This window comes from Papilio polytes, unplaced genomic scaffold (assembly GCF_000836215.1).
Source record: "Papilio polytes unplaced genomic scaffold, Ppol_1.0 DF823879.1, whole genome shotgun sequence".
In the NCBI taxonomy this organism is placed as follows: Eukaryota; Metazoa; Arthropoda; class Insecta; order Lepidoptera; family Papilionidae; genus Papilio; species Papilio polytes.
The window spans coordinates 422,603-450,537 of record NW_013525325.1 but is presented as its reverse complement, the minus strand read 5'-3'; the positions used below and the strand labels follow the sequence as shown (position 1 = coordinate 450,537).

At 33.5% G+C, this 27,935-nt stretch overlaps 1 protein-coding gene across 1 annotated transcript; it reads right to left on the bottom strand.

Moving 5' to 3' along the window:
* Positions 1–31: 31 nt before the first annotated feature.
* Positions 32–27,929, bottom strand: LOC106102977. The gene is made up of 8 exons (XM_013282603.1): positions 27,435–27,929; positions 24,070–24,183; positions 23,249–23,378; positions 22,242–22,318; positions 21,428–21,529; positions 20,793–20,875; positions 19,900–19,982; positions 32–102 (listed from the first exon to the last, which is right to left on the bottom strand). The coding sequence occupies exons 1-8, from the start codon at positions 27,726–27,728 to the stop codon at positions 32–34; spliced, it is 954 nt and encodes a 317-aa protein (XP_013138057.1). The 5' UTR covers positions 27,729–27,929.
* Between the last annotated feature and the right edge of the window lie 6 nt (positions 27,930–27,935).

Genomic DNA, 27,935 nt, shown 5'->3' with positions numbered 1-27,935 from the left:
GATATGGCGGCCATCTTGTGAATCTGTCAGTTCAATTTGATTCGCGGTAGGGTGCGCACGCGGCCGTGTGCTCGTTGGACGTCAATTTAATATCTAAACGATCTATAATTATTTAATGGAATTAATATGAATTGCAATATTGGGGATTATAAGTACACCAAGTATTAAGGCAATTATTATGTTGAAATAACTGCAAAACCTATAAGAGAATGTTATAAATTCCCGAAAATACTTGATATTAGTCGAAAGACTTCTTTTCTATATCTTTTATCCACATCGAAAAGAGGAAAGAATCATTCAATGGAAACAATTGAATAAACTGCGTAATTACTGAACCGTTTGGATAAATGTTTTTCTAAAAACTGCACTGCGGGGCATAAGCTATTTTCATTATTATATTTTTTAAGTCTGCGCAAACAAAGCCGCAATCAAAAGCTAGTAGGTAACGAGATAAGATAAATAGAATATTATCTTTTCTGTTTGAATTTCAAACGTATAATTTTCATTAATTACAGCATTCATAATAAACGCAAGGTTTGTAACTGAACTAAATAAATAGAGTTTCCTTTTACATATTAATGAAAGTACAATATTGTTCTCTGTTATAAAAATGTTTGTACAGATGTTGATACTCGTAGATGGTATTTTCAACGATTTAATTTTGAAAAATACAAGACATTTATTTTTATTTTAACTATCGAAGTAACGATTAGAGTAAAACATCGTTTTTATAAAAAGGTAAGGAAAGATATGTATTTTTGTATGTTTCGAAATAACTCAAAAACTTTATCGATTACAAAAATTCTTTCTCCATTAAAAAGTTACGATGTCGAATTTTTTTTTTTTTATAATTTTATGTGGGCGAAGTCGCGAGCAGCAGCTAGTATTAAACAAGAAAGCATATAAATTCAATAAGATCATGTAAGAAAATCGAAGCGCCAAAATCATTTATAAAATCATCAAGAAGGGAGTGATGACTGAGATGACGGATGATAGAGTGCTTTGGAGGACGAAAACTTGGTGCGTCGACCCTACGTGAGTAGGATAATGCAAGGGAGATGATGATGATTTATTAAATGAAAAAAAAAAACTTTTTCATGTCCATTCTAGATGTTAAATTGAATAAAAAAAGCTTCGGCTAGTTACGTCGAATTAAACTGTTATGATATATTGTGTTGAGTGTTTGTTGGTTACTCTGGCAACAATCCAACATCTCTAACTTACAATGTGATTATGTTTTCTGCTACAAATGTACGTAATTTGTCTACTAAAAAGAACTGTCTACAAAATCATATGTGTAGTCTGTGATTCTTCCTTGTTGAATATTTATTGGATTATGTTTTTATTATCTTATTCATTCGAGTTAATATGAACATGGGCGACTAAGAGTATTTCCCTTCGTCATCGTTTAGCTTATTCAAAAATGGGTTTAGAATTTTTGAAGATGGTCTTCTGTTTAATCTTTTATATATTTCTTAGATAGCTAATAATGTCAACATGTGTATAGAAATTATTGCCTCTATTTATTAAAGAACTAGCTGTTCCCGTGCGGCTTCATCCGCATGAAATTATAAAATTACATAAATTACTGTTACCATTATTATGGTAACAGTAATTATTACCTTGCTTCCTTGATGTTGGCAGCATGTAGTTTATGGTCCCTTTCCCCTTTTTGTTTTTTTTTATCAAATATATAGCCTAAAACGTGTCGTAAGTGTAGGGCTTTTTATTAATGACAAAGTAATCTGTGTTTACGATTTATTATATTGGTATATAAGGGTGACAAATACAAGCAAAAACATTAAAAAATAATCAAGATCTTTATTTTTAATTTTTGCTATGTAACGAAAAACCAAAGTGATCCATCATAATTATCAGCTTAAGGTTGTCCACTGCACAATATAGGATACCCATATCGATAGCGTGCGTGCTTCTCCCAAGTGTTCAATACAGAACAAAATTTAAAGATTAAAAAACAACGGAACCCTATTCTGTTTGTGTTGGCGGTGCGATAGAATTCATCATTCCATGTTGCCGCGTGGGTGTCGTAAAAGTCAACTAGAGAAAAGGTCACACAGATATAAATATTAAATAACTGAAATACTTTTACTACAGTTAATCTACAACATCGTTACCAAGAAATAAAAGAATTATCAGTAGAGCATTAAAACAAATTGCCATGTAAGAAAATTTACTAAAGAATATTAGAAAAACATAGAGATATGTAAAAAATAGGCAAATTTGACTAAATTGTGCATCTAAGAAAGAAAGCCAAAAAATTGTACGCCAGAACCAAAAGTTGGAGGTTATATTTTTCTAATTTTACCAACAACAGTAGAAAGTAAATGGCAAACATTGTAAAATATATTTTTTTAATGAAAATAAATTCTAATATCAAAATTTACCACAAGCTTTAGTATCGATGTTTCCTTTTCCACAAAATCATAGAATTTAAAGACGGTATCGCACAAAACAGGAAGTTTGCAAAAGGACAGATCCTTGCATAAAAATATATTGCAAAACGCAAATTTCTATCAACGGCGTTTTATCAGGAAATAGCTGAAGAGCTATTACGCAGACAGTGGCTTTTATATGTCGCTGGCAACTCGCGTGTTCCGACCATTTGTAATTTATGCAGATGAAACGTAGACTCTATAAACTGCGTATCAAACAAATTACCGTGATTTATTTCGGCATTTTTTAAAAATGACGCTGTCATTAGTGCATGAGAGTCTTTGATCGTTAGTTGACTTTGAGATGAATCACATCCATCAAATATTTAAAGAATGTCAGAATATAGCACGTTAATTTGTGAATAAATTAATTTTATAAGTATTTTGTCCAATCTGCGATTTCGGGGCAAATCACAAACTGTCGGTGTACACAATTCGCCGGCGACATATACATAAAACTAGGTTGCGCGGCTCCACTCGTCTAGGGCGGCGGCCCAATCCACAGGGGGTTGGATCGGGTGTCGTATCGTAGCAACCGACAGCATCCCTGTCAGTGTGCTGCCGTCTTTTGCCCAGGACGGTCGTGTCTGGCCCTGTCCACGCGCTTCCGATAACCATTCCGTATAAAAACAACCCAACCGCCCGTTTATAAGTGAAAACTTTGAAGTGAGCCAAGTGGAACATTGACTGGCACAATGTTCATTCTTTTCGTTCTACTCACTGTGTATTTAATAACGCTGTGTCACGCCTGAGATGTGCGTGAAGTTACAATGATGGATTTCAATCTATCCAAGCGAGAAGAGGACGTTTCTGCTATTTAGGATTTAGCGGTAAGCATCAAATTTTATGAGTAACTTGTCTACACTGATTATAGTTTTATTAATGAAATAAATTTAATGTATTACAAACAGTTATCATAAGAAATTGAATTTTAATAGGAACTTTGAGAACAAAGACATTATTTTTGGTATATTAAAAAGTAGGTATTATCAAAGTCTTTAATTGGTGATATACAGATTTACTTAACTAATAATTGATAAAGTTATATGTAGTTTTGTTTGACATAATCTTATACAAAGATGTTTGGTCCTTATATAGATTTAATCCATAAATAATAGGTACGGGGTCCTTTATGATCATATCAGCTTTCTTGTCGCGATATCATTGAAAAAACAAATTAATTCAATCGAACCCAGGTCTATCTATTAATCTTATTTGTTTATACTGTTCAAGGTTTGTATTATAAATATATTTCTCCTTATACTAGAATTAGCTTTATTAGTGTTTTAATTTTCTATTAAGAATTGAAAGAAATATTTTAGTATCATAATAACGAGTAGTACAGTATCCCGGCAGAATTTTATTGACTTCTAATAGAACAATAAACACCTTAAATCCTGGAAAATGTAGAGCACAATGTCTATTTTTTATTTAAGAGCAAACATTCTTAATTTAAAATAATCGATTCGGGGTTCTCACTGTGATAACTTCCTCTACTTTACATAAAAAATCGTGAATATTTACCTACATTTTGTGAATACACGTACAACTTTATTCACTTTAGATTATTAACAAATAAAATATCTTCGAATTTCTATACATTATTACATAGAATTCGCGCAAAATTAAGTAAGGCAAATCAAAGTGATTGACCTTTGCACAATAAAGCCTCCAACGATATATTGATAGGAATGAAGACCAAAATAGATCGGAACATCGAGGTTGGTGGCCTCTTTTTATCAAAGCCGCTTCTGAAAGCGCTAAGGCACTTCCTATTCAGTGAAAGGTTGAGTTATTCCGAATATTATTGGATATTGGTGAGAACATGCAATAAATTTCTAAGCGTTTACAAATTAAACATGTAATCATAATTTACCTTATATGGAAATATTCATAGCATTATTATTACGTATTAGAACAAACTGATTTTATGACTTTTTTAAACTGGTTTCTTCTATGTTTGAAAAAATACTCTAGGTGTCGTCACGTAGTTTATCGATGTTGGTGTAACGTATATCGTTATTTTTAACCCTGCAATGGCGTCGTGCGACAATCCATCATCCTGTCATCTTTTGGCCTTAGCTAAACCGCACAACCCCAACTCTCTTACGCGTTGTTGGGCTACCTGTTTGTACTTAGTTTTATAACACTTGTTTTGATCATATATGTAAACATAATTATTTTTATTAATAGTATCTTCATAGACACATTTAATATCGATTCATCGTGCGAGTTCACTTTAATAACTCTGCAATCGATTAATCGGAGCGGCCAGTCTATGAGTTTTTAAATTTTATAAACGAATAGCGTTAATGACTTTACAAACTTAAGTCCAACTTTTCAGGGTTGCCATTATTTGTAGCCTATGAATACCGTGGACGGCATATAATTATCTAAAAATTCTACTGTCACTGTAAATTGATTTCAAATGAAATTTCTTGATTTGATTGATTGATTTCTAATTTGTTTACTAAATTTAAATCCATAGTATACAGAAAGGTATTTCATTTGTAATTATTCACTAAGATTCAATTAAAAGCGCATTCGCTACAACGAGGTAGGTCGAGAAGCACTTTCATGATTATGCATATCATCTTCATTTCAACGTTTGCGATTTGAATAATTGTTTAATTCAATTTGTACCGACGACGCATCAACGTCAACATTGTCGTTAATTGTATTGCTCTAAAATTACCTTTCGTCTCGAATAGTTACGGAATATTTTATGATTATTTAGATTCAACAATGAGACATTGTCTGATTGTAGTTTGAGATAAGTACAGTACAGGAAATATGCAGTGTTCCACTTCAGGAAAAATTGTCGTGTTCCTTACAACGAGACAAACCCCGCCTCTTCCTACAAATAACTAATAAGATAGTGGTGCAAACGTTTCTTTTTACTCATATACCTTATATTATTAAAAAGAAACTAGCCGTATGGCAATTAGTGTCGTTTTATTCGTACAGATACATTTATAAGCTGCGTTGTATTAGTTTTTTCTTTGCGCCTCGTTTCAAAATGTTTAAGCAATTGAGTCTTTGTCACTGCCAGTTTCTCCGACTGTACATAACACCGTTTTTAATTATTGTAATATAGATAAATTAAGAAGTCTATTTTATTTAAACACTTTTATTAAATCTTCCGTTTTAATTATAAAAATAAATTGCTATTATAATGCGAGACCTAATTAGGCGTAAAAGGACAAAGTGATAGAAACGAAATACTAAGAAACAAATTGGTCGTGTTTTCAGATGTTCTTGAAGTCAATATGTATTGATTCTGATTCACTTTACTAGTGTAGTTCGAATTTACTTAAATTATTTTACCACATGCTTTTGAGTTATCGTAGTAGTAGCATTTTTATTTATAAACAAATTTTTAGTCATAACGAGCTGTCGCCCGCAAACTTCGTTAGCGCAAATTTGGACCACCCGTTACGCCATTTTGACATCGCGGAATTAAAAAAAAAAGTTGCCTATAATATGCCTATCTATGTCAGCTACCCTCCAGTGAAAGTCCGTCGAAATCCAGCCATTTCGCAGATTACCTGGAATATACGCGGCTTGCTGACAGTCAGACAGACAGACAGATAGACAGGAAAACATGTAAAAAAAAACTGAATCAGTTCAGTATATAATACCATTTGCAAATTTAGAAAAAAATGTCCCTCTTTTTGAGGAAAAAATACGTAAAACATTTAATCAATTTTAATGTGAAATCAGAGTTCTATTCACTTGGTAACTTTTATAAATGCTTCGTTGCAGTATAAAACAAGGCAAAACTGGATGATAATCAAATCAACGTTTGGACGCGTTTTAAATGAATGAAAAAAACTAAGGAAATTTAAAATATCAAACATGAAAACTGAAAATAAAACGTTTCCGTGCTTACTTTTCCAACAAATATTATAAATGCGAAAGTTTAGATGGATGGATGGACGGATGTTTGTTAGCGTTTGTAGCCTAAACGGCTGAACGGAGCTCCATGAAATTTGGCACAGGTTTAGAGCATAGTCTGGAAGAACACATAGGCTACTTTTTATCCGGGGAATAGTTACGGTTCCCGTGGGATTCATTAATTTAGTTTTTTAATGTTCACTCGATCATCGAAATTTGGCACATATATAAAACAAAGTCTGGAGTACACATGAGATAAGCTTCATTCCAGAGAAATGTCCGGTTTCCGAGGGATAGGTAGTTTTTTGTAATTTAAATAGTTCGTATGTTTTCTAATACCACGCGGACGAAGTCGCGGGCAACAGCTCGTTAGTTTATACTTGTAATTTTAAACCTGAAAACTAGCGTTAAAAATTAATAATCCCTTAGTGGTTTTTAGTTGATTTATATTTGTATAATTATATTTAATATGATACGTTTCATAATAACCTACCAGATATGCGTTGATTTATAAGAAGCATTATGTTCCAATATTGCATTCGATTTTAGGTTAGTAAAAAAATTGTTCATGTTTTTCAGCAGCGAAAGCCTGGTTTATACGAACAGAAAATAACGTCAGTTTCAATTCCCGTAGAGGAAGAACAAACTCAATTAACTAAGAGTGTGATCACTACGCGAAATGCTTCGGGTCAGGCATAGCTTATGCCTAGTTGAATTACAAGTATACAGGTGCAGCTCGAAATTTTATACAAATAGATCCTTTTAAATTGATTCTTTTAAACCATAAAGTAGTAGAGCCCGTTATAACATTTTAAAAAATTACAATACTCTGGATCAAAATTGGATACGCCTGTTTCAAAATACGTTTGCAAGTATACATCAATAATTATGTATTCATTCGGAAGTTTACGGATGATGTGCCTGTATTTTTGTACATTTATAAATATTTATAACTTTGACTGTACTAAATCTGACTCTTATATACATTTCAATTAACAAGCATACTCAATCTTTCACACAATCTATCCATACTTTTTTCGATCTGTTTGTACATAATTTCCAATTACATTTAGATCATGTTTCATTGTTATTTAAAAGTCGCTGAACATTTCAATTGAAATTGACAAGAACGCATCCGTTACAAAAGTATTGCTTCCAAAGTGTAAAATTGTGTAGCATGAGCCAGATTGACTCTGTCCACTTTGGACAAGATGATTTTGGCTTTGTGCCACAATTTGATACTAGTTCAATTTTCATCCAATTGTTTCCGTTCACTTACGATTTTGATATTACTTCAGAAACAATTTAGAAGCAAAAAGTTATAATATACGTTGTTACTGAGCAAAATTATCTATTGATATATTAACGTTTCAAGTATTTTTTTTAAACTTTTGAAGCTAACGATCGTTTTAACTTATCACCTGCTATTTGGTTGATGCGAAAATGTCATAGTACTATGCACATATTTAATTTATAATAACAACTAGCTATTCCCATGCGACTTCATCCGCATAAAATTATAAAAAAATCATTTTATTGTTTATATTTATCAAATTCTCAATTGCAAATGGCAAAATGACCTGACTATGGCAATCTTGCTTATTGATGTTGGCAACTCGTATCGTATGGTCACTTTCCCACATTAGTTATAGTTATTAGGGTTTTTATCAAAATATTTACCCCCTAAGTTTAATGGCGTGAAAATATAGCCTAAAGCCTGACGTAAGTGTAGGGCTTTTTATTAAAAAAAGGATTATTCAAAAATATGCTGTAATTGCTGAGATCTTAGGCAACAAAGAAGTGTGTGTTTACGCTTTATTATAATAGTATAGATAATTTAATCCGATTTGTTGTATAGAATATAGAAACAGTTTACTTGTATTAAATCCTTGGTAATAGATAAAAAACAGCGAAATGAACAATAGTTGATTTCCACTATTCACTTAATTTAATTAGATGTCTCGTTAATGTAACATATATTCTTATATTTCCTTTGTAAGATAACTTAATCCAACATAATATACGAGAAGGGCTATTGTTACCCTTATCTCTAGCAGCAGGCTTCACTCTCCTGACTAAGACACACGTCCTTGAAAACCTTTTGCTTAACGAATATCATTCTCATGAAGTAGACGTGTGATTGTTTTATACAAATTGTATCAATGAATCAAATAAGTTACATGTAGAGTTATATACGGAACTCTTAATAATTATAAATGCGAAAATTTACATGGATGGATGTTTGATACAGTTTGTAGCCTAAACGGCTGAACGGAAAGCGATGAATGAATGATGAATTTAGCATAGACGTAGCGGATGGACTGGAAGAACACATGGGCTACTTACTTTTTTTTATTTCTTGCGGACGGAGTCGCGGAAAAAACTCAGTGTAAAATAAAGTCATATGCATTGTAGCAAGTCCCGGCAGCGCCAAATTAAAATCTGAAGTATTTACTTACACCCTCTCGGCTATGAGTGACATATTAGACATTCATTTCCCGCAATAAACAATTTTTACTCCTTTAAAATTCTTATAATAAGCTACTATCTATTATTATTATAACCATCATAATAATAATTACTTTTTTTTGGTAAAAAAGTTCCAGTTTTAATAATTCATTGGTTTCTTTATACTGATAAGGAATTTAATTTTGTTTGCGATTTTTTTTGTGCAATGCAACACGAACTTTCATTGTTATTATCTTTGCAACGAAACAATTGGTTATTGTATTTTTAAGGTCCAGAGAAGATTGTATTCAAGCTTAGTTTTCCATCTCTCGGCGAGAGTGAACTTGGAGATATCTTCACCACTTGTCCGATGGGACTTGCTAATGTAATTTATAAGGGTACGAATAAAACTGTCGCCTCTGCAATTTATGCTCTATGCTGTTAAGGTATGGGAATACTTATTATTTTTTATCTTATTACATTTTCATTATGGGTTGGGTTTAGATTATTAATAATGTAGAAGGGGAGGTGACTATATTAAACTTATTCCATACATTTTGTTGACGTAGAAGATTTTTTAATTACATTTTGACAAAATCACGGCGACGGCTAGGTTAATTACAAAAAAATTTATAATATTTTCACGTATAATGAAACCGTATCTACTATTTTTAATTAAAAAAAAACATGTGGCAAACACCTTTGCAACCTTCAGCTGAATAACATTCGGTATGACTTCATTAATTTTGATATAATGAACCCAGGCCCTGACTGCCATTGTAGGGTCAATGACATATTATTGCTGGTTTTGTGTTAGCTATAAGCTTTGATTATTAAAAAACAGGACCTGACAAGCGAGCTCAATCCACTCTGTCATCCTATAAACAAAAAATGAACTCTAAGCTTGCGTCTAGTGCAGGTGTGGGAATTTTTGATTCAGTATTCGTTCTTTATTCATCAAATATGTGAGTGTCATCTGTATCTCACCTGCGTCAAAATAAAAGTTATTTTGTATAACATCACCTCTTTGTCTAGTCCATTTCTCTATTGTCAAACAAAATAAGTCTATTCTAATTATATTCAGTACTCTTGGGTCCTACCCTTGATAACGTTGTTCAAATTTACTGCGTTATAAAATAAAACCTGAAAAATCTTTTTATACATTACTATAATCTTACTTTCTTACTAATATTATAAATTTGAAAATTTATATAGATGGATAGATGAATGTTTGTCAGAATTTGTAGCCTAAATGGCTGAACGGATTTCGATGAAATTTGGCATAGATGTAGAAGGTAATCTGGAAGAACACATAGGCTATTCACTTTTGTTTTTTTCAATTCCACGTAAACGAAGTCGCGGGCGAAAGCTAGTATATACTATATAGTACATTCAGATACTTACGTAAATTATAAAATAGTCTACTCGGTGCTTACTTTGTGACCATTTTGACACATTTTTTTTAAAATTAGGCTTTTTCGTCTTAAAAGTGAAAGAGGTGCGATAACTTTTTTTATTTAGATCGTAGTTATAAATAGCATATGAATATAGTGCAAATGCTGTTAGAGTTAATTCTATTACGAGTTTGTACAGTCATCGTGAAAATAAAAATTATTGGAATTTTACCTATATTTGAAACATTTGTACGTCTGTGTTTCACTACAAGGATACGCAAGTGTTGAAGATAATTTTACCAATATTATAGATGTGAAAGTTGAGATGGATGGATGGATGTTTGTTAGAGTTTGTAGTTTAAATGGCTCAACGGATGTCAATGAAATTTCAAAAAGATTCCGAGCATAGTCTGGAAAAACACATAGGGTACTTACTTTTGTCTTTTAACCACGCGGACGGAGTCGCGCTCGAAAGCAATGTATAAAAAGGGTTTATGGCATAGAACTTTCTTAAAATCATTATTTCTTTTTTAATCACCGGCAACCCTGAATACAATCTGTGATTATTTTCACTTTCCTAGTGTAACTTACTCTTAACTTTTTATACAGTACTTTTTTATTTAACGATGGTTAAGTTATGTTCTCGCTGACTGTACGTTTTGCGTCATTGAGTTTAAATCAATCCAACTAGTTAATAACATGTTACTTAATTACCAACTTAAATGATATTGATTATATTGACTCGACTTGAGTAATATAGGCCATATTTCTTACATTTTTTTACTATATGAATACATGCTCGATGTTAGTTACGAGTACTCTTTAACGCATAACTATAGTAATTTTTATTATTTCAGTCCGAATATTTCTAAAGCAATAATCGTAACAACCTTATCAACATAAGTAAGAAATCCTTATTAATTCCATTTGAGTGAAACAGTTAGCAGATACAAAAAGCTATGAAAATAAATCGGATCATTTTTCCAAGTCTAATTTACGAAGTGTTCACGATTACAATCGGCAACAAGTGATTTTTCAAGCTTCAGTCCAATAACATTGTTAGTAGATTTTATAATAGATAAGAGGACTGCGGGTCGATGTTAGGTGTGATGTCAAGGTCGGGCCATGTCTTTTTTTAAAATACTTTCTCCTTGCACTCACACGTAAATAATGTGTTACTTGCTTTCGCCCGCGATTCTGTTCGCGTGGAAATAAAAAACAAAAGAAAGTAGCCTATGTGTTTTTCCAGACTATGCTCTACATCTATGGATTCTTTGAGCCGTTTAGGCTACAAACTCTAATGAACATCCAGCCAACTTTCTCATCATCATCATCATCATCATCATCATCATCATCATCATTGTATTTGTAAGATAAGATAATAATTTATATATTTTCATTTGCTAGACTTATCACATGACTTCGACCAAGGGTATTTTTTTTTAAATCTAGAAATAAATATATTGTTACTGTTAGCTCTCTAATGAAAGAATTGATGGAATCGGTCCAGTAGATTTTGATTTACATATTTCATCTTTATAATATTGATACAGATAAACAGAAAATCACTTTCTTATGTAACAGATAATTTAGTATGTTTTTGGTATGGAACACACGAAATTACTTACTAGAATACAGTTTTAAAATCAGCTTTTCTTGGTTGAATTTAAAAATAAATATTTAGGGAATACATATAAGGTCAATCTATTAACCCTTTCGTAAAATACATATTTCCAATACATTTATTACATGAAATAGTATAAATACTTTCTTACACTTCTTATCGATTAGTAACAAAAATTTAATTAACCTAGTAAAGTTCAATTTTGTAATTGACACTTTTTCAGTATATAATCTTATATTTACACGTATCTTAATGTTACCACCTATAAATTTTACGTGTAAACCGTAACGGTTTTATTGCTACCCAAATAAATTACACTGTTGATCTAAAAGAATTTGACTAAAAGCAATTTGGATGCTTCAAGATAAGTTGAAGATTTATTACTTGTTTAATTACAATTTAAAATGGTTATTTATTGAATAAACAAAAAATTTTAGATTCTCAAACAAGTTTGTCAGATTTCAATAAATTCTTCTTAAATAACTATGTCAAAGGTAACCTTACTGATTCGTTGTTTTTCTCTTAAATTGTAAATACAATGGATTAAATTGCTTTATATATTAAGCATAAAGACAAGCTTAATTTAATTTAGTCGCAGTGCTAAAGTATAGAACAATGAAAATCAATCCGCATTAAACATTCACAGAGGCTGCGGTCCTTGTATTGTGTCGCCTAATTTGCATTACAATTGTGACCTTAAAACGTTTAGCAATAAAGTCTTCTCTATAGAATCTTAAGCTTGGAAGGTAAATTGGATACATCTTTTCATGTTCTGTATTGTTCGATAGGAGTTGATTAATAACGTGAAATACCACCGTGACGCTTGTATTACAAATATTCGTATCTCTATTTTTTTAAAGAGAATGATAAGGATGAATAGACATTTGTAAATGAGTACGTCCACAGTGGAAACCCACAATTAAAAAGATTAAGTTGAAAGATATATTACGTTTAACAATGCAAACAAAGTGTAATCCATTTTTGATTAAAAACCTTTTACATTGATCAAGGAGATTAAAAATAGAATAACAAAATGTTAATAAACAAAGACTATATAAACAAAAGATAAACAAAGAAATCCTTCGAACAAACAATTGTAAGCAAAAGCAGATTTATGCATACCAATTATTATAAACGTTTACACATTGGCTTAAGTTATCGAAAATACATTTTGAATATAAATTAGATTTTAAATTGATTCTGTTCACTCGGCTTACGTGTAATTCGTAATCAAAGGGTGGAATAATTCGAGATTACGTTAGTCTACAAAAGTTCAAATTCAATTGAATAAAGCACCACTGGGAAATGCCTGTATGTTTTCGATTGGAACAATTCGCAGAAAAAGAATATTTTCCTTTCATTCTGCTTAAAAAATATTTTGTATGTGTCGGAATTCCAACAATAGCTTCGAACCAATCCTGATACCTCGTACTTGTGCATATATTTTCAAAGATTAAGTTCCCGGCACTACAAGTTTTGTTGATGACGTTCCGAATATTTGGTACGCAAATTTTCGTGCTAGACCCCTTGTAAGATTTGTATTAAATGATTTTTTTTGTAAACTTTTGTAATCTTTAAATTACAAGGAAAAAAGGCTTTTTTGTTTTTATTTTAATATAAATGTGTCAATAAAACATTTTACGTGGGCAATGTGATGCTATACCTTGGATTATAACATCCAATTACAAACAACAGGCACAAGCAAAATGGCTAAGGGAATTAACATCGGACGTACACTGCTGGCAGTAATAAAAGAAAGCTGGGCGAAAAGCAATTATGTATTGTTCACGTAAAGTCTGCTCTACATTTATAGATGTTTAAGACGTTTTATTCGTCACTAGCTGTTCCCGTGCGGCTTCATCCGCATGAAATTAGGAAAATTTTATTTTATTGTTTACATTTGTCAAATTATCATTAGCAAATGTCAAAATGACATCATATGACATATCTTGGCAATCTTGCTTCCTCGATGTTGGCAGCAACTTATGGTATCTTTCCATAGAGTCAACTATGCCTTATCTATGTTAAATCTCTCTGGACGCATTACATCTTTTATTCCTCGAACATGTCCTTTTTGTATTATGTTAAAGTGGGATCTAAGCTAGATTTCCAAATCTGTCCTCGGTTTCTGAAAAGATAAAAAACCTGATCGATCAAATGTTTTGCAGATGTCGTACAAACTTAGTCCGGAGTCCTCGTTATGAGATTTGAAATGTGATAAACAAGAAGCGTCACTTTTCCGAACAAAGGTTTTGTTGAAATTTGTTTTTGTTTTTTATGTAATTTAAACTTTGTCCTTGTTAAAACCATTTTTTTAAAGCTTTGATGACCTTTTTGTTTACATTTTTGTAGCTATTAAATATTATTAAAAAAGCATGTCTATTAGTTAATTAATTTTAATTGGTTATTTATGAAACTACCATAGAAAACATTGTTAACATTGCGTCAACATAAAAAAAATCATAGTACTCATTAGTGTCAAACTTAGTCGTTTGTAATATGGATTTTAAACAGTTCAGTCGGTAGTTCCTGGCGGGGATGTTTTAAATTAATATCCGTCTTGTAGTTAACTATCTTTTAAACCTTAATTATCTTTAAGAATTTAAATATTCGCTTAAGCTTTAACGTTAATTGAAAATTCAGGGACCGCGCTACTGAGGACTACTTAATGCAATAAGTTAAGCTAAGGAGTTCTTACGTATTATGTAAGTGCATGGATGTTGCCAGCCGATTATCTAGACTAGGTCTAGGGGTTACCTGCACCCCCTCTTTTCCCCTTAGCAATGCCTATGTGAAAGTGCACACACGATTTTTGAGGAAACGATGATATCGTTCATCATGATGTTGAGGTACAATGGCAGATCTTCAGGCTGTGTAATAACAGGTTAACAATAAACTAAACTTGCACATGTATTTCATGAATCAATAATAATAATAAAAAAAGCTTCTCCTGTCCCACTGGGTTGCCTGTAAGAGATTGGTGAAAGCAATAAGGCCGTCCTTGCGCAATTCTTGTAGTAGTTTTAGTTTCCTATTGTTATTTTTGTGCAAAAGGAATTAAATAAATAGTAACTAAATAAAAAAGTTGTTAGCTAAGGGTCAAACGTCTTTACCACTGACAGATTAGTTGTGTAGTGGAAAAAAGGTCTTATCCTCTACAAAAGGAATAGAAAACGAATCGATAGAAATTTGGTTTGTACCGGATATACGAACTTATTATGATTCAAAACATGGAGAGGCAAATAACAAAGTTCTGCATTGTTAAAACTTCGGTAGGTGTGTTTTGGTAAAAGTTTTCATTCGGTTACGGTTACTGGCAATTAAAACACGTAGATACTTTAACGAAGTAACTTTTACTAATACAATAAAACTTGTCCATTAATGTACAAGTTTTTGGTAATGCAGTAACAGGTAGTTTACCAATGGTAGAGCTTTAATATCTTTTAACGTAATCAACCCCTAATTTAAATTTTAGCGTCCTTGAGACCTAATTGAATTTCTAGTTATTTTAATCTCATGCGGTCACGTAGAGCCTTTCATTGTATCCTAAATCATAAGTTTTGCATCTCTAAAATCAACCTTAAAGTAACAGATACAGAGGTCAATTTGCAACGTATCATGTTAAGCCTCGGTTTGTAGCCGGAACGATAAATGAATTCATTTGTAAAGCGAGGCTGTCACAGAAAGTTTTTCACGCTGGAAAAGACGAAAATGGGCTTTAGAAGATTTTAGAACTGTCAACTGTAGATAAATTTTAAACACTAGAAGTATTCAGTTAAAGTAACACTATGAAACGCCGATACAGTGGCGAACATTTATTAATTTTGCTCCAAGAAAATATTTCAGCAACAAGTTACATCGTAAACCTCAAAGTGGGACATTATAAGAAAATTTGCAGACATTAAAATTAAATAAAACAAAAAAAAAATAATGTTAATCAAAACTTCATAAAATAAATAAATGCGCTTTAAATAAAATTATGAGTACAGAATTCGTTTTAAAAATCACATGAAATATATTTAATATACAGGTATTATACAAAACGTCTCGGATAGAACAAACTGGATTTACGACGTTAACATTTGCAAGGTTTCTTAAAACTATTTACAAAATCTTATGAATGTATTCTCTTTATATAGTGTATGTTCGAAACTCATTATGTGCTTAAAATCTTCATTAATATTACCGTGCAGTATGAGGGTTGTAATTAGAATGGATGTGGTTGAACGGTCTACGTAATTATAGCATTTTGTGCTAGGTGTGAAATAATTTAATACAGATTTCAAAGGAGTGGCAAAGGTAGATTGCTTTTTATTCACGCTGTCAGCGTTTTCTATGAATGTCATACGTCATCATACAAACAATAGAGTTTAGCCCGTGTATGCTATAATAGTTCCGTTATATGTATATATATTTCGATTCGCACAATACGAACGCGTTATTGTAGTAAAGTTATTTATAACCCTATTCAATAAGCAATGCCATCGCTCTTATGTGGTTTATTTACTAAGGGTTTTTCATGAGGAAATATTGGTACGTTTTGATATATTAGTGTAAATGAAATCGGTTTCTTGTGTACAATTGTGCTATGTTTTAAAATTAAGTTGTTTCTCGCGACTTTACATGCATACTTTTATATTCAGCTACTTTTTTTAAGAATAATTATTTGCCACCTAACCATACTTTACTAATATGTGTTTAAGATGTATATTTTTTCAATTGCACTTACAAGAAATATACTCCATTTACAGTAAGACATATCATTTATTTAGTTTTATATTGCCTAAGAAATTCTTCCTAGTTATAGAATTCAATTTTATTCATATTAGATAATAAGGGTTTTTTTAATGGATATTACATTATCTATTGTCATATTTGTGATGTAATATGTCGCTACAAATATATCTCGTTCAAAAATTATTACGAGTCCTAGTTCCCTTCCACATAATTTGTATTCGCAATTCTTTTGCGAACACACCTTAGTCGCCGCAGCTGGGTGTGGAGGCAATTTTATACGGTAAATTGAATTTCCTAGAGCAACTTGTAATCAACTCTAAAAGCCACGTTTTATATTGCTATAATCTAGTTATAATGTCTTTTAATTACAAGTTTAATATAGAAAATGTATTTTTATTACTTGCTTTTGTTTTTTTATATTTTCCTTCTCTACACATGATTACTAGAAGATGTGTTATTAATTAATGATTATTGAGAAGTAATACTCATTCTCAAAGCGGCCAAAAGGTGTTCACCTTTGACTAAACTATCGCACAACCGTTGTGCGATTGTCGATTGTTTCGCAGCCGATTCAACTGTTTAGTTGCACAACTAAAAATCGTGTAGTTTGCGCACCTCCATATAAGCTCTTAGGAATGAAAGCGCGACTAAACAGTTGTGCGATAATTTGGTCAAAGGTGCACCTTTTAATGTATAATTAATTTAATTTGCGTCAAGGGAACGTTTCACAACGTGTCAGATATGACACAAAAATGTCAAGCGCGTGACAGATGGCTCGGAGTGTTGTTGGAATGTAAAGCTTCCACGAAAGTTAGGGATTGTATAAACAGAGACAAATAACGATAATTATATTGCCGAAATATTTTACTTTCTGAATAAATTTTAGGTAAATATACTAAACGTGAACTAGAGGAATATAGCTTTCAACAAAATTCACTGAATAATAGTAAAGAATATTTAAATAAATCATACCAAATATAACATCAGGAATCGACGTTTAAGTATAATAAATTATGAACAGATATGAACTTCATTCAGCACAAGTACAAAGAAATACTCTAATCCAGATTTATAGGTTCGCTGCGATCGTCCTTTGTAAGCCAATCGGAAGACTTAAAGGATTTAGTAAAGTTTCGACGACTAATGTTGGTACAAGTTTCATCTAAGTTCGCGAAAATCATTGTGAATTGCTCCGTTAAAATGTTCGTTTAAATGAATTAACCAGAGCGGTTGTCATGAAAATTCGTAAGAACGTTTTCGTAATCTAGACAAACAAAGTTTGTATTAGATTTTTACAGCGCCCTTATCTGACGAAAAGCACAATAATTAATCTAACAATTTTGTCGATGAAGTTTAGTATTAACATGATTATTTTGTAATGACACCAATTACCTTAGAGCGGGCGCACATCTTTGACTAAACTATTGCAAAGCTGTGGTGCGATTGTCGATTGATTCACATCATATAGTTTAATCACCGGTGTGCGTGCGTTCTTACGCTGTTTCTTAAAACAAATAAAACAATTGACAGCTGTTTTATACTCAAACAACGATGAATACGAAAAGTCAATTTTGTTACTTTATTAACGGTATTCGCCAAAATTATTGCATTATACAATTTGTTAATGTAATGCATTATTCAATATGTATAGGTGTAAATGAATCGTACTTAATATTCCGTTTGCAATCAGGCTCTATACAGATGCAACCAAACAGTTTCCGAGTGACGGTAATGTTTATATGCATACAATTTCTAATCATAATAAAAAAATGAACAAATACACATATAATTATCTTTCGTTTTTATATTAAGACTAGCTATCGCCCGCGACTCCAACCGCGTGGAATTAAAAAAAAACAAAAGTGAGTAGCCTATGTGTTCCTCCAGACGATCCTATACATCTATACTAAATTTTATCGAAATCAATTCAACCGTTTAGTCTACAACTCTAACAAACATCCATCAATCCATCCATCCATCTAAATTTTCGCATTTATAATATTAGTAAGATGTCAAGGATAACGAAATGTCTTTGTATAAACGTTTCGTTAGTGTGGAAAACTACGGTTTTGTAATCTTAATGCTCATATTAGAGCGGACTCACACCTTTGATTAAACTATCGCATCCCAGTTGTGCGTTGTGCGTGTCGATTGTTTTGCTGCAAATTCAACTGTTTAGGTCCACAACTAAAAATTGAGTAATATTGCGCATATAAGCTGAAAGGAATCTAAACGCGACTAAACAGTTGTGCGATAGTTTAGTCCAAAGTTTGCGCGCGCTCTTTGTATTCTTTAACTAAGTTTTTCATTTCAGTATGTATTTTTAAGCGTTTCAAGTAGTGAAAACTCTTTATATGTGCAATCACATCTGAAAATGTTGATGAATATTTTTTTTAAATCGAGAATAGTATTACAAACGATATTTTTCATTTTAAATAAAGCTTTTCATTATGAAATACTAGCTTTCGCTCGCGACTCCGTTTCCGCATTATTACATTAGTAAAGATTAGTGTTACATTTTTTTTTTCAATGAGAATTAAACAGATAAAATGTGTATCACACAAGTGTTTCAAAAGTGGAAATTCACAGTACTGAACAAATAACAATGAAACGGGATTAGCTTCATCTGTACCGCTTTGTACTTTACGCGACTAAACAGAAATGCTAATCAAAGGCTGTCCAGGCACGACAGTTGTAGCACAGTTCGCTTGGAGCAATAGAAGCTATCTCTCTATGAAACAAAGAGGCAAATTAAAAAGTAAATTATCTGATAAATGCCTTTACGCCTTAGCTGTAATAAATGTTTATCAAATAACTAGCTGTTCATGTGCGATTTTATCAGCATAAAATTATTTTATTGTTTACATGTGTCAAATTGTCAATTGCAAATGTCAAAATAACATATCATGACAAAACTTAGCAATCTTGCGTCCTTGATGTTGGCAGCAACTTATGGTCTCTTTCCCACATTAGGGTTTTTATCCAAAATATTTACTCCCTAAGTTTAATGGCGTGAAAATATAGCCTAAAGCATGTCGTAAGTGTAGGGCTTTTTATTAAATAAAGAATTATTCAAAAATATGGTGTAATTGCTGACATCTTAGGTAACAAAGTAGTGTGTTTACGCTTTATTATAATAGTATAGATATAAATCATACTAATATTATAAATGCAAAGATTTAGATAGATGGATGTTTGTTAGAGTTTGTACACTAAACGACTGAACGGATTTCAATAAAATTTGGTATAGATGTAGAGGATAGTCTGGAAGAACACATAGGTTACTCAGTTTATTTTTAACCATGCGGACAGAGTCGCGGCCGCAAGCTATATATAGATATATTACCGCAGACATAGTGCAGCAAGGCAGCTTCCTCCTCCGGGGTGACAGGGGGCTCTTCGAAGACGAACATGTCACTGTTTGATAGACTGCAATTAAAACCAAGAATTTTAGATATAATTTCGTCTAAATCTAATTATTAATATATCCTATAACATTTAGTAATAATGTAGCTTTCTAATAGTGAAAGAGTTTTTGGAATTGGTCAAGTAGTTTTTGAGTTTACTCATTACATAAAAATTCAAATCATCATCATCATCTTATCCTACTCCCGTAGTGTCGGCGCAACAGGTTTTTGTCCTCCAAACTCTATCATACGTCATCTGTCATCACTCCCTTTTTGATGTCACCTTTTACACAATACATCCATCTCTTTCTATGTCTACCTCTACCGGTGTACCACACTCATAACTAACGTTCTTGTAACATGCGATTCATCCCTCATAACATGCCCCCATGCTAACCTTTTACTCCTTACCTTCTACCACTGGCGCTACTTCACTTCCTCTAATATACTCATTTCGTATCTTATCCATTCGTGTTACATCCATCTTAACATTCGCATTTCTGTCACATGTAGTCTCCTTTCATCCGTTCCTTTTACATAAAAATATAAAGATTTCCTTATATTAGTGAAGATTACGTTTTTCCCTCTATTTTTTTTGTAAATTAATAAGAAAACTTCTATACTCAGTATTTATTTGTTTTTAGGTTGTAAAAAATTACCTGCAGATGTCTATACAATAATTATAAAGAGGATAGTTTTTTATTTGTATTGAAATAACTCAAAAACCATTGGGCCGATTATAAAGGTAATTTATCTGTGAGTAACATAGGCTATATTATTTATTTTGAGGCGGACAAAGTCGCGATCAAGAGTTAGTATTTAATATACTCACATATCAGTCTGCGAGTCGATGCCATCTTCATCATCGTCTATGGGATGATCGTCCCTCACCGTCTCCTCCGCTGAGGCTAGAAGCTGAAATATCATACTAATATTATAAACTAGCTTTCGCCTGGGACTCCGTCCGCGTAGAATTAAAAAAAACTAAGTAGCCTATGTGTTCTTTCAGACTATCTTCTACGTCTATACCAAATTTCATTATGATCCGTTCAGCCATTTTGGCTACGAACTCTAACATCCATCCATCTAAACTTTCGCATTTATAATATTAGTAAGATGTGAAAGTTTAGATGGATGTTTGTTAGTTTGTAGCCTAAACGTCTAAACGGATTTCGATGAAATTTTGTATTGATGTAGAGGATAGTCCGGAAGAACACAGGCTATATATATTTGTTTTTTAAATTCCACGCGGACGGGGTCGCGGGCGTAAGCTAGTTAGTTATATTTACATGTGGTTTTACCTACGAAAAGATAGCGTTAGTTAGATTATGTGAAAAATGTTTCAAGTAAGATATCAACTATCATTCTTCTAACCCCCACTATTCCTTACGTCTCCTAATATTTACTTTAGAGAATACGGAATGTACCAAAATAGTTAAAAAGCGAACACATAGTTGTGATTCTGACCTGCAGTATATCTTCATGCCTGATGAGGAAGTGGTCAGGCTCCGGGGCAGGTCCACTGCTCAGCAAGGGTAGCAGGAACTGCCCGAGGGCTGGTGCTTCCGCCTGCAAGAAATACATATTTATAATGAAAAAAACATAAAAAATTGCTTTTAAAAGCTGTTCATGGATAAATATTACTTCTTACTAATGTTATAAATGCTGATTTTTTTTTTTATAACAAAAGGTGCCAAACGAGTAAGCGGCCACCTGAATCCGCCAAAATGGCGAAACAACCGCTGCCCATAGACATCCGCAATTGCAAATGCGTTACCTACCCTTATCCGACAGAGGAGGAGATGCACATAAAGAGGATATTTCCCCTTCCTATTTATCTCCTCCTCCGTGAAATCCACTTTCCCTTCCCATCCTCTCCTTATAAGAAAAGGGCGGTAAAGAGAAAGGGACTTAAATTAGGCCTCCGGCACCACACTCATCAGACGAAACACGGAATTGCTTCCATTTCACGCCTGTCTTCTGTGTGGTCGTGGTATTACACCGGGCGTACCGGTCCATTCGTGCTGAGATGTTAAAGCGGGCACTACCACTTGGAAAAATTGATTTAGTTGGATGTTTTTTATATAAATGGAACAGTTTAGATGTATTTTAGAGTTTTAATGGCGTGATAATATGTAGCCTAAAGCGTGTAAGTGTAGGGCTTTTTATTAAAAAAGGAATTATTCAAAAATATGGTGTAATTGCTGACATCTTAGGCAACAAAGAAGTGTGTGTTTACGCTTTATTATAATAGTATAGATAGTAAATATAAGAAACTAACCGGTTCCTTATGGTAATCATTGCAGTCCATATCCACAACAGCTGCCTCTTTACCCGATGAAGTGTCAGATAAACCCGCTGCAAAAAAAAAAAAAACAAATTATAACTAAAAAAAACCTACCAATACCAACCAAGTCAACAGTAGGCCAGAGTAGATAACTGCCTAGTCACTTAGGTTACACTCTAAGCCCTTAAATAGTGAGATGGTGATGAAAAAATTAGGCTGCAAAGGAAGAGGAAAACGGAAGAAAGTATGGATGGATTGTGTGAAAGAGGATATGCGAGAAAGGAGTGGATTCAGATATGACTGATAGAGATGTATGGAAGCACATACTGTGCCGACCCTCCGTAAGGGATAAAGGCAAGTGGATGATGACAAAGGTAGAGGAAGACCAGAGTATATATGGTTTGTCTTAAAGATATGCTTAAGGGAAAATAAAAAGAATTCATGACTAACAGATATGTGAAAGCAGCACATACTGTGCCAACCCTCTAAACACAAGGGAGGTTGATGATTTAATAATCTACAATCTTACTAATATTGTAAATGCGAAAGTTTGTATGGATGGAGGTTTGTATCCTAAACTGCTGAACGGATTGCGATAATTGTCATAGATGTAGAGAATAGTGTGAAAGAACACATAGGCTACTCGCTTTTTTTTTAATTACACGCAGACCGAGTCGCGGGCGAAAGCTAGTATCCTATAACACTCTGTAGAAGAAGACGAATCTAATAAAACCCCATTGATCAAAATCGAATCAATAGTTTATGCTATAGGCCGTTACAAACATACAAACACACATAATGTTAAGAAAATCGGGCAACATTAGAACAACGGGACAGACATCCCTATGACAGCTGACAATATCATTCTGACATATTACAGCGGCAATTCTGGTAAGAGTTAGTTGTATTTAATTGCCTAAAAAATATAGTATATAATATTGCCTATAAAAATGTAATATTGCCTATAAAATATATTATCTGTTCCTCAGTTGGGTACTCACAAGCATCATCCAACTCGGTCCATTGATCATCAGAGTCGGAATCAGCACCAACATCAGACGCATCAGAAGGCGGGCCACGCCGAGCGAGTAACGCCGCGCGGCGAGCCACTGCGTTCCGAAGACGTGATGTCTATAAACATACATTTATAAAATTAATTACAACACTTAGAGCCTGCCCCACTACTGGCTGATAGAGGCTCAGATAGCTTAAAAATGACGTCAGATAAGGGAACAAAATCCGATATTTCCATCCCATATTTTACACGTTGGATTGTTATCATATATTTTACAATATGGTGGGACAGGCCTTTAACCTTTCTTGTTTTTCGAAAACCCAAAAAAATCCGTACGGTAGTAAAAACGTATAAAAAAGTAATAATGAAATACATTTTCATTTACTACAGGGGTCCTATTCTATAGGTCTACTATTCGTTACGTCATGAAAAATATTTATCTGAGATCCGTATTACAAATATTTTGCCACTAATTTTCGTGCCAGACCCCCTGTTATATGCACTTCATAAGTTCCACTGCAATTAAAGTAAAGTGAATACAAACAACCAATTTCCAGAGATTTTCTCTAGTTGTCAAAATATAAACATCCATCAATAACAGTAATAACAAAGATCTGAAGGTCCTCGCTAAATTAGTTTATGCACTCCCGGGGTCAGAACCCCCTTAGGTACATCTGTATAATAAAGTGCGTATCTAAACCGGACATTTGTAAGAGGGGTTCTAAACTTTGGGAACCTCTGAATTAAGTCTATAGTACATTGCACACCAATGTACCTGAATATAAGTTCAATAAGGGAGGAATATACCTCCTTGCCCTTGGCAATGGGCCTGCGACGCGGCGGAGCCCTAGACCTGGCGGAGCGGCGCCGCCCCGACCACGATGATGATGAAGACCCACTGGCCGAACTGCGGTGACCCATCTGGAATAATTATATGTGATACTTTACTTCTTGAATTCAAAGATATGTGTGAAGTCGCTGCGCAACTGGTTGACTACGGCCTAGTCACTAACTCAGGATAGCCAGCTAAGCTAAGGTAGCTAGCCCTGAGCCCCTCAGTAGGGATGTATATGTGCTGGTAATGATGATGATATTTCACTTCTTGTAACATTATAAGGTCCTATTTTTTTTTTGGTATCAGGAGAAAATCTTTGAAAGGATACCCTGTGATTTTTTTTAAAGACAGGGTTATGTGAGATTTCAACTCACTAAAACCTTGGTGGCCGCCCTTAGGTACTATTTGAGGGTCCCAGGATCTCCAATGAAATCCACTGGTACCCTCTACACTGAGCTTTTGCTCGATCTCCGGGGAAATATATGTAAAGGACACAAAGGCTACTTGTTAATTTTACTTTTTAATTTGACGAGGGCGAAAGTTAGTTATTAGTAAAATTAAAACATTAAACAAAAAGAATTATAAAACAGAAAAAATAAAAAATTATCTACAAAACATAAATATCACTTGTAGATTGCAAATAATTGCAAAAATGCAATGTTATTTCATTCAGTTTTTTATTAAGAATGTTGAAAACTTGTACTATAAAAAACTTGTTTACAATATTATTACTATGTTGCAATTCAATATGAAGAGACAATATGCCTAGAAAGAGATGGATGATATATCTTAAAGCTAACATAATAAGGGTAATAGATGCTTAACAGTGGTAAAGCCTGCTTTAACATCTTCACACAAATGGGCCGGCTCGCCCGGTGTAATACCACAACCACGTAGAAGAGAGGCGTGAATTGGAAGCAATTGCGCGTTTTTCTGATATGTGTGGTGACGGTGGCCTAATTTGGAAATACCTAAAAAGTTACTAAACCTTTCCTTTTCCACCCTTTTCCTAATAGGAATGGATGGGAAGGAAAAGTGCATTTGATGGTGGAGGAGACGCATAGGAAGGGGTGTACCCTCTTTATATGCGTCCCCTCCACTGTCAATCCAGGGAAGGCAATGATGTCTATGGGCAGCGGTCACTTTCCACTGTGGTGGATTCAGGTAATCGCTTACTTGTTTGCCACCTTATAATATAAATAAGAAGGGAAAGATGACAGAGATGATGGAAGATAGAATTATCTTGATATCACAACCATTAAGTAAAAAGAAAAAGAAATAGGTGAATACTAACAATATACAAACATCATTTCTTCTCATAATATACATGGTATTGGTATGTTATGAGAAGGGATGAATCAAATGTAACAAGGAGAACTTTAGTTATGAGTGTATAGAGGTAGACAGGTAGAGAGAGACCTAGAAAGAGATGTATGTATTGAGTGAAAGGTGACATGGTCAAGAAAGGATTGACTTAGATGACAGATGTTAAATATTTGGAGGATGAAAACCTAGTGCGCCGACCCTACTGGAGAGGGATATGGTAAGGGAGATGATGAAAAAGGACAACATACAAATAAGGGGAAAAGTAGGCATTATGTTGTGCCAGAAGGCAAAGAAGATTGCACAAAAGGAAGACTAGAAGTACACAAGGACACAAATTAATGTATACTAATATTAAAAAGAGGAAAGATTTGTATTTTTATATGTATTGAAATAACTCAAACACTACTGGACCAATTTCTTCCACCATTAAAAAGCTAAGTTATCATTGAGTAGCAAAAGCTATGTTTATTCTATTTTTTTAAATTCACACTGACAAAGTTGCGAGAAACAGAATTGAATAAATCATAGTATATGATAGTAGTCTACCTAATATTATGAATCACCACCATCATCCCCAGCTCTATAGGTCCTCACTGAGGGGCTAGGAGCCTACCCTAAGTAAGGGGTGACTAGGCCATTATTATAAATGTCTAAGTTTAAAGGGACCAATACTTCTTAGAGTTTGTAGTCTAAACTGTTGAATGGATTCCAATGAAATATGGCACAGCTGTAGAACATATTGGATACAAAATCTTTAACTCCATGCAGTTACAGTTGTGGGTAAAAGCTAGTTAGATATAAATAAATAACTATTTAATCTTACTAATGTTATCAATATGATAAAAGATGAACAGTTTATTATACTTTTTATACTATAGAGTGGCAAACAAGTGAGGGACCGACTGAATTCACCGAGAAAACAAAGCTATCTCTGCCCTTAGACATCCCCAGTTACAGATGCCTACCCTCAATCAATGTCGGAGGAATTTCCCCTTCCTATGCATCTCCTCTGTCAAGTCCACTTCTCCTTCAGATCCTTTCAGAGAAAGAAAATGGTGGGAAAAGGACTAATATTAGGCCTTTAGCACCACACTCATCAGACGAAACAGTTTTCTGTGTGGTATTGCAATGGGCGAGCCAGCCCATTTGTGCAAAGATGTTAAAGCGGGCTCTACCACTGTTTAGTTGTTGTATATATTTTTTAATTGACTTAACAGATATAGATAAAATTTGCCAACAAGTTATGCACAGGTAAAGTATCGTAAAAACATAGTATGCAGAGTAAATTAATTTTGTTTGGTTGTTCATTAAAGGAATCAGATTTAGATTATTTAAGAATATGTTTTAAATGTATCAATTCTCAATTACTAAAATATATTGAACTAGCTTTCGCCCGCGACTCCATCCGCACGGAATGAAAAAAAATAAAAGCAAGTAGCCTATGTGTTCTTCCAGACTATCCTCTACATCTATGCCAAATTTCATCAAGATCCCTTCAGCCGTTTAGGTTACAAACTGTAACAAACATCCATCCATCCATCCATCTAAACTTTCGCATTTATAATGTAAGTAAGAAGTAAGATTACTAAAGTTACATTACTTGTAATACAATAAATGAATATCTATAACAAAAATGTAAAAGTGCTGTATGATTTCAAATGTCAAGGTTGAATTGCTTTTATTAAGTATATTGTGAACTTTAAAAACCTAGGTCCAAGTAGTTGCATATTTGTACAATGTTAATACAAGGTCCGAAACTGATCAATAAATCGCGACATTATTTCAGTCTGAATACAAGATTTTTCAGTCTGAAAACAATAGATAAAGGTTTTTAGAGCTTTTTATAACTCATACTAATACTTTCTGTATAACAAAGAACTTCTTTCATGATTATCGATCGAAGAGACATAATATTTGTTATTGCGATTCATAGATAAAAAAAAATTTACAGGATCAATACCGTTCGACATACGCATATTTTTCGACATTACTGAACAAAGAGAATACTAACAGCCATCTCGAAGAGCGACGGGAAGTCCTGCTGTGGCTCGCCGTCAGCTAAACCGGCCAGAAGTCCCAGTTCCGCACTCAGGTCTGCCAATTCAGCACCAATCCTGTCCGCCCTATCGGCGTCACCCAGTTCATCCTTTAATATATCCCCGATCTCGTCGGAGACCGCAGCCACAGCTGAATACACCTCATCCGATGGCACTCCTTCTCTCACCACTTCCCCACCAGCGTTCATCTCCGAGTCCTCCGATGTCCCAGACCTATTCCGCCCTGAGCACTCCATTGAAAACATCATTTACAAACCAAATCGAGCACCGGATCCGACAAACGAAACATCTAAATACACGTTAGATAACGTCTGATCACAAGAACACAGGCGATACGGTCTTGGAAAAACGAAAAATCATTTTTTCCTAAATACCGATGGATCGCGAACTTTTTGACAATACCAATATGGCGACGATATTTTTAGGTATTTGTGACCAGCCGCGAGTGGATAGGA

What these genes read in the sequence shown, in the direction of transcription:
- LOC106102977 (XM_013282603.1), bottom strand. Translation starts at nt 27,728, where the DNA reads ATGATGTTTTCAATGGAGTGCTCAGGGCGGAATAGGTCTGGGACATCG. An exon ending in GACCGAGTTGGATGATGCTT is followed by an intron (nt 22,319 to 23,248) that starts GTGAGTACCCAA and finishes TTTTTTTTGCAG; the next exon opens with CGGGTTTATCTGACACTTCA. An exon ending in CTTGCTGCACTATGTCTGCG is followed by an intron (nt 103 to 19,899) that starts GTAATATATCTA and finishes AAATAATTATAG; the next exon opens with ATCGTTTAGATATTAAATTG.